The sequence below is a fragment of the Gambusia affinis genome, linkage group LG07 (genome assembly GCF_019740435.1).
Source record: "Gambusia affinis linkage group LG07, SWU_Gaff_1.0, whole genome shotgun sequence".
Lineage (NCBI taxonomy): Eukaryota > Metazoa > Chordata > Actinopteri > Cyprinodontiformes > Poeciliidae > Gambusia > Gambusia affinis.
This window is the reverse complement of record NC_057874.1, coordinates 24,879,355-24,886,264: the sequence shown is the minus strand read 5'-3', so window position 1 is coordinate 24,886,264 and position 6,910 is coordinate 24,879,355. Positions and strand designations below refer to the sequence as shown.

General features: G+C 34.7%; 1 protein-coding gene across 2 annotated transcripts; it reads left to right on the top strand.

Moving 5' to 3' along the window:
• The first annotated feature begins 1,449 nt into the window (after positions 1 to 1,449).
• yod1 (YOD1 deubiquitinase) lies at positions 1,450 to 6,423 on the top strand. 2 transcript variants are annotated; one of them, XM_044121718.1, is made up of 3 exons: positions 1,450 to 1,553; positions 2,656 to 2,868; positions 3,831 to 6,423. In XM_044121718.1, exons 2-3 carry the CDS (start codon positions 2,661 to 2,663, stop codon positions 4,523 to 4,525), a joined length of 903 nt encoding a protein of 300 aa, XP_043977653.1. In that variant the 5' UTR covers positions 1,450 to 1,553; positions 2,656 to 2,660; the 3' UTR covers positions 4,526 to 6,423. The 2 variants fall into 2 exon arrangements, with proteins under 2 accessions (XP_043977653.1, XP_043977652.1); XM_044121717.1 differs by lacking the exon at positions 1,450 to 1,553 and adding an exon at positions 1,673 to 2,142.
• The last annotated feature ends 487 nt before the right edge of the window (positions 6,424 to 6,910 follow it).

Genomic DNA, 6,910 nt, shown 5'->3' with positions numbered 1-6,910 from the left:
CACAAACAGCTGCCCTGATTAAGAAGTAATCAATACCCATTTCACCACTTATTAGTATACAGTATTCAGACTTAATGCCTGAATACTGTATTTATCTGTCAGAAATCAAATTTGTTACCCATATCTGTGATGCCATTGAGAATTGTAGCAGATAAAAAGATAAAGCTTAAAAACTGACATGTTTGCTATTTGTGTTCATGATATATTGCTGATTCATGTTTAAAAAAACAGAAAAACATTTCCAATTTTACAAAAGATTGTTTTTATTATTACTTTTATAATCAAAGGTAGAATACCTAAAAATTGTGCTCAAGTAAGCAATAAAGTAAACTTAACTTGACTTAAGTACTGAGTAACTCATGACATCTGATTTAAAATGTATGTGTCATCAGACATTGTAAAATGTATCTGATGACATATAAAGTAATGTGCAACATCTGGTATTATAAAGATTAAAATAAAAAACAAACCATAAAATAAAATTATACAAATAACACAATTAACAAAATAATTAATTAAGGCAAAAGAAACATTTCAAAATCAATATTTTTCAATAAAAAAGTTAAGAGACGAATACTTACAGTAGGCAATGCATATATAGGTAAGAACTTCTGGTGACATTATGTAGTGCTTAGAATATCTTTTTGGCCTAAAAATGTCTCAACAAGCTATGTAGATAGAAAATAACATTAGAACAGCAAAGCTTTTGTACAAGCAAGTAGTCTCACTTTAAACTCCATGTCTGTCTGTGTCATTCTGTAAAGTTATTTGCACTGGGTATTCAGAAATCTTATTCAAGTAAGATTGGTGATACCTTATATTTATAATTAGAATTTTTTCAGAACATTATTCAAACTAATTGTCCACCAAATTGCAATAACCAGAAATGTGTTCTATGCTAAGCACTGTGCTTAGGCAACTCTTTTTATAGGGGATAAACATAGTGGTTTTCTGAAATGAAATCCCCACTCAGGGAGTGTATTTTTAAATATGTGCACATATTTTTTTCTTAACTAGTCATAAATTGTTATTTTTTTAAATAAAAACAATTCCAAATATTTTGAATTTAGTTACCAAACTCAAAAAACACGACATTTTCCCTATCTAGTGTTAATATCTAGTCAAAAATATGTAAATAACTTTATATATTTTGGATACCCTTAATGCGTTAAAGAATCCTATAAAAAATTGTCTACATTTTTTCCTCACAGTATGACATGAATTTAGACTAAACATGTCCTATTTTAAGAACCAGGAAATGTAATGTAAAAAATACTTAATTTTGCTCATTATTTTTAATAATGTAGGACATGTAAAATTTGTTTTAAAACAAATTTTGAGACAAGACTGTTAATCTTTAAACAATATAGCATATAAACATAAATATAAACTTTGAAAGCAATAACACCCAAAAATATAAAGCAAAAACGGTACAATTGTGAACAAAAAAGAAAAGTACGTGTTCAATTGTTTTCACTTTGAACTCAGCTGACGTCACTTCCTTTCGCTTTACGTGTTTTGTTTAAGGCAGGCAGTCTAGAAGTCAACGTCAGGTAAGAAAACAATAACAGACTTTGCTGTTTCTGAAAGTTTAACGTATCCTGTAACATTTCAGAGTTGCCAAATGATTGGTGTATTAATCAGGTAAACGATATGGAAAGCTTAGACTCGAAGTGTTTTGTGAGAATAGATAGGTTGACGGCTAACTTAGCCTGCTAATGTTAGCTACACAATTAACGTCATGGTTAGCCAGCGTAAACATTTCTCAGATGGGTGTTTCTTTCATTTATTTCCTCAAACTGTTCGAATACATTGTCGTTCAAATCTGTATTTTACAAGTTTATGGTATAAAAATCTAAATTTGGCAGTTTGGTGCTGAATTATTATATTAGCCTGCTGTATTTAGGACCGTGATAATGAATGAAGTCGTTAACTGGAACAAAGAAGCCAAAACAAAGCAGTAGAGCAGTCGCGTGTTTATTCTCCTACTGGTCAGCAGTTTTGTTGTCATTCTAGACCTGTGCTGCTTTGTTTAAAAAGTTAAATCACGGGTTACAGTGGATTAGCCGTGTCGTGGTTGCGATAGCTTCCTGCTGGAGTACACGGTAGATCATGACTGAATCATGACAGGATCCATTGGAGGTAATTCAGAGGATACAGGCTCAGAATTTCTCTCATGAGTTTAATCCAAAACGTCCCTGTTAATGATCATAAAATTGACTTTAGTTCAACACAGTCACCATGACTTCACTGGTAACTCCGAAATAAAAATGTTAACTGTGTTAAATGTCAAGACAGCTGTATTTCTTTTGACAAACATTTTTTGGGGGAGGTTAAAATTAATGATCTATCTCATACTGTTTCAGTATTATGCAATAATAAAGACAGAAGAAGTATAAAAAAAACTTACAGATAAACAAACTCTAACAAATCCACCAGATTAAATGCAGGACCTGAATAAATATAAAACATCTCTCAACGCAACTATAATAGCCCAACATGTCAATCACACTAGCCTTATGGAGATTCAGTTTAATTGGTAACTAATATTTATTAAATTCATGCTTTTCTTCTTATTTGTGGCTGTGGATGAGTATGTTCATAGGTTTTGAGAGATATTTAACATAAAGATTTGACATTGCATACTTTTTGCAGGCAAGATGTTGCGGCTTCGCTGTAAGACCAAAAACGGGAGCCACATAATGCAGGGTTTGACTCACCAGTCCTGCGTCCAGGAGCTGAAGAGCAAAGTGGAGGAGTTAACAGGGATCCCATGCAATGTGCAGAAAATAATGGTTGGCTACCCGCCATCCAGCCTTGATCTCCGAAATTTAGATGCCCATTTAAAAGATTATCCCATCAAATCAGGTATGTTTTACGTAGGGGAAATATACGGATGACTTGCTGTCATTAAATCAAATATTTTAATGCTTTTACAATACGAACACTGATTCAAAGAAGGGGAGTTTTAAGAATCAGGAATATGCAGCAATGTAATAACATCTATATTTGCTTCAAAACTAACTTATTGGAGTTTTAGTGTTTAAATTTACTCCTGTAATAATCCACAAGGTATGAAAGTCTGTGTCTTTTATACGTATTAGATAGAACTAGTTTGACAAGCGTGTTTTACAGCTTCTTCTCCTTCTTTTAATTACAAAAATAAAGTAATACTACCACCAAAATATAGTTGTAGTAGTATGAGAATATAGTCATAATATTGCCAGAATTAAGTAATAATATTATAGGAACGAAGTACAAATTTTACGAGAATTCCATCATGAAAAATAACAAAAAATTAAAATAAAGAGTACTTAATTATTTTCTATAAAAAATACTTTCTAGATCTACTTCTAGAAATAGAAGAAAGGTCTACACGAACGGAACTGGTCACGCTGATAACTCTATCGAAGTTATTTTCTCACTAAAACAACTTTTTGTCGTAATTTTAAGAAAGATGTTTTCTGGTAAAATTGCATCTTTATTCTGCTAATGTTATGACTGTGCTTTGGTAATTAAACAATCTTTCAATTCAGAAAACGGACAATTGAAATACAAGCCACTTTTAGAAAATATTGTCTGAGATTTATAATTTATTTATTTATTTTTAGAAAAGAAAGCGAGAACAAAAATCTGTTAAAATCAGAAATAGAATCTTGAATGAAAAATATGAGATTTTAATTTTTAGAACTAGATATAATAAAATAACATTATTTTATTATGAGCTAATGTTGGATACCTTTATTCAATATAATCTTTTTTTGTTCCTTCTCAGTCAGTTTGGTAAAAAAAAAAAATCAAGTGTTGGGTTATTGTATCATTCTATGCAGGAGACACACTCATTGTTGAGGAGGAGAAGAACAAGTCGAAACCTCAGGATCATCCCATAGTGAAAGCGCCCCACTTGGAACTCTCTCCTGTGCTGGCACGTCGAGTCGTTCCAGCAGACAACTCCTGCCTCTTTACTAGTGTGAATTATGTAGTCGAAGGAGGTGTGTATGACCCCGCTTGTGCCCCCGAAATGCGCAGCCTTATAGCTCAGATAGTGTCAAGTGACCCTACAGCTTACTGTGAGGCAGTCCTGGGAAAAACCAACGAGGAGTATTGTGCATGGATAAAACGTGATGACACTTGGGGGGGAGCCATTGAGGTGTCCATCCTGTCCAAGTTTTACCAGTGTGAGATTTGCGTGGTGGACACCCAGACAGTTCGGGTAGATAGATTCGGAGAGGATGCTGGATACCAAAAACGCGTGCTGCTTATCTACGACGGCATCCACTACGACCCTCTGCAAAAAGAGGTTCCCCATTCCGAGACCCCACCTCAGACTATCTTCTCTACCACTGATGACATCATCTTGGCCCAAGCCCTTGAACTGGCGGACGAGGCCCGCCGCAAGCGTCAGTTCACGGATGTTAACCGCTTTGCATTGCGCTGTATGGTGTGCCAGATGGGCCTGGTGGGACAAAAGGAGGCCCGTGAGCATGCCAAGGAGACAGGCCACACCAATTTTGGTGAAGTGTGAAAGCTGTATTATCTTCTCTCCCTTTCACAGATACGACCACCTCCAACTCCTGTGCCCTCATGTCTGGCAAAGTCTGTTGGCCTGCTTGTGTTATCCTCTACCTCACATTATCCTTTGACATATTTGGAGAATCCTCAGACACTGTGTTAAGCCTCTAATTGGTTCAGTATTACCTTCTAACTGCTGAAAGCTCTTAAGGTCAAAAATGCTACTGTAGTACTCTGTTACTAATCCATCTTGTGGGTCGGTAATGGGTCGTTTCAGATATTTTCATTGGAGTGAAGTTATATATGCAAACAATTCTTAGGATTTGTTTTGGTCTGCTGAGATCACTCATCTCATTGATGGAACCAATGTGGCTTATGCTTCGAGTTGAAAATGCACCAAATTGCCGCTACTTAAACCGCAACTGACCAAACTTACTTTGTACATGTCTCTGCAAAGGGTTGAGAACAACGACTAAGAATTATTTGTACAGAGATGTGATCTGATTCACTGTTGTCTTAAACACAGCACAGCAAGTATGACTGTTATCCATGTTGGTTCTGTAGTATTGTTTTTCTGTTTGCAGACAGATGTCAGAATTTAATTAGTCAGATTACTTGTCTAGCTTCAGATATCTAAATGTTGAGCACAAGTAATGTGTTTTATTGCTAAGATAGAGTCATACATCTGCAAATGTGCTGTTTATGACAAATGTCTGAATTTATGGAGCAGTTGACATTAAGATTTAATAAACACATTTTAAATGAAAATATTATATAGCAAAGTGTGTCCAAATTAGCTCAAGTATGTCCTTTTTGTTATTGGTGTGAAGATTGCCATTGACCAGTGATCTTGTTTTGTTTAAAATAACAAAGGTGCTGTAAACTCATTTTACAAAATGTGTAGCTCATGATTTATTTGATTGGTTTAACAGGTTCACAGGAGTTTGTAATTCTGGCTTACAGGTTTTAATTATCATGCTGTGAAAGTTTTTTTGTATTTTTGAACTGCTGCACATTTAAGAGAAAAAAAACAAATGTACTTAAAGTGTGTAGTTTAACAGTGTGAGAGGTGTGGTCTAGAAATCTTAACTATAAGGTGTGTATGAGATCAGCTTTACTCAGTAATTTTTTCTTCTTCTTTGCTAATTAACCTTAACTGTTTACTTTCTGATCTAATATTTAAGGGATTCTTGTTCCAATTATGATTTTATTCACTATCAGGTTTATTCCTTTAACTTCTAACGCAACATAAAACTCCACCTGTTTCTGTGTTGATGAGACACTTAAGGTCTTAGCATTTGGTGCATGTTGACTTACGTTTGCCACTCTTCTACTGAACATTTTGCACAACTGGAGCATGTTCTCACATCTTATGATTAAGTCAGGCATCATTGCTTTGCATGAAATTACACTAATTTAATAACCACGTCAGAGGAAGTTTATTTGGAGGTAATTTTGTGTTTTGTTTCTTCAGACAGTTCTCTTGTTGCCCAACATTGCGTTCAACCAGTATTTCTTTTTTACACATTTGTTATGACAATATTGGTACTGAGTTGTTGCCAAAATTTTAAGTTTGACTGCGGAAGGATTGATTTAATTTAATGTAACTATTTAAACATCAGTGTGGTGGTAAGGAGTTGGGTATGATGAAATATAACACAAACTGGAGTTGTATTTTTTATGTGTGTTGTGCATTATTTACATTTTGTAGTTTGTTTAGCAATGATTCTGGGTTAATGAGCTTGCATAAGGTCATTAACTTTATGCAAGCTCATTAATGTCTTGTTTGTATTTACCAGGTTTCATGACTAACAACAACAATGAATGTTGCACACAAAGCACTATGGAATAACTGGGTTTACTTGATTTTTTTTTTTTTCCAGTGTTGTCACAAATAAAAGTTATAGCCAAGAGTGTTGTCTTGAGTTTTATTGCCTAATCAAATAATTCACAGTCACAGTTGTGATTTTGGATGCTTTAGTCTTGCAGTAGGGCTCCACAAATATGCCATTGGTAGCATTGTAGCATTAAGAAGGTCCAGGATTCAACTCCCAGTCTCGGATCTTTCTCCATTAAGGTTGCATGTACTTCCTGTGCATGTGTGTGTTCTCGCTGGGGTTCCGGTTCCTCCCACAAAAATAACTGTTAGGTTAATTCTCCAAATTGCTGTAAAGAGTGTGTGTCTAGTCAAGAAGATATTGTGAAGCCTAATAAAGATTTTCGGGGAGATTTACAAGGCATAGACTGCAGCTGGCGTCAATTTCTTTAAGAGCCATAAAACAGATGTATCCAGGACATGACTTGCAGTTATTTTATTGAGCCACTCCTCAATCAGCCAGTATCTGTTTTAATAACCATTGCATCATTGTATATGATTGGCCATAAAATTTGGCTGTCT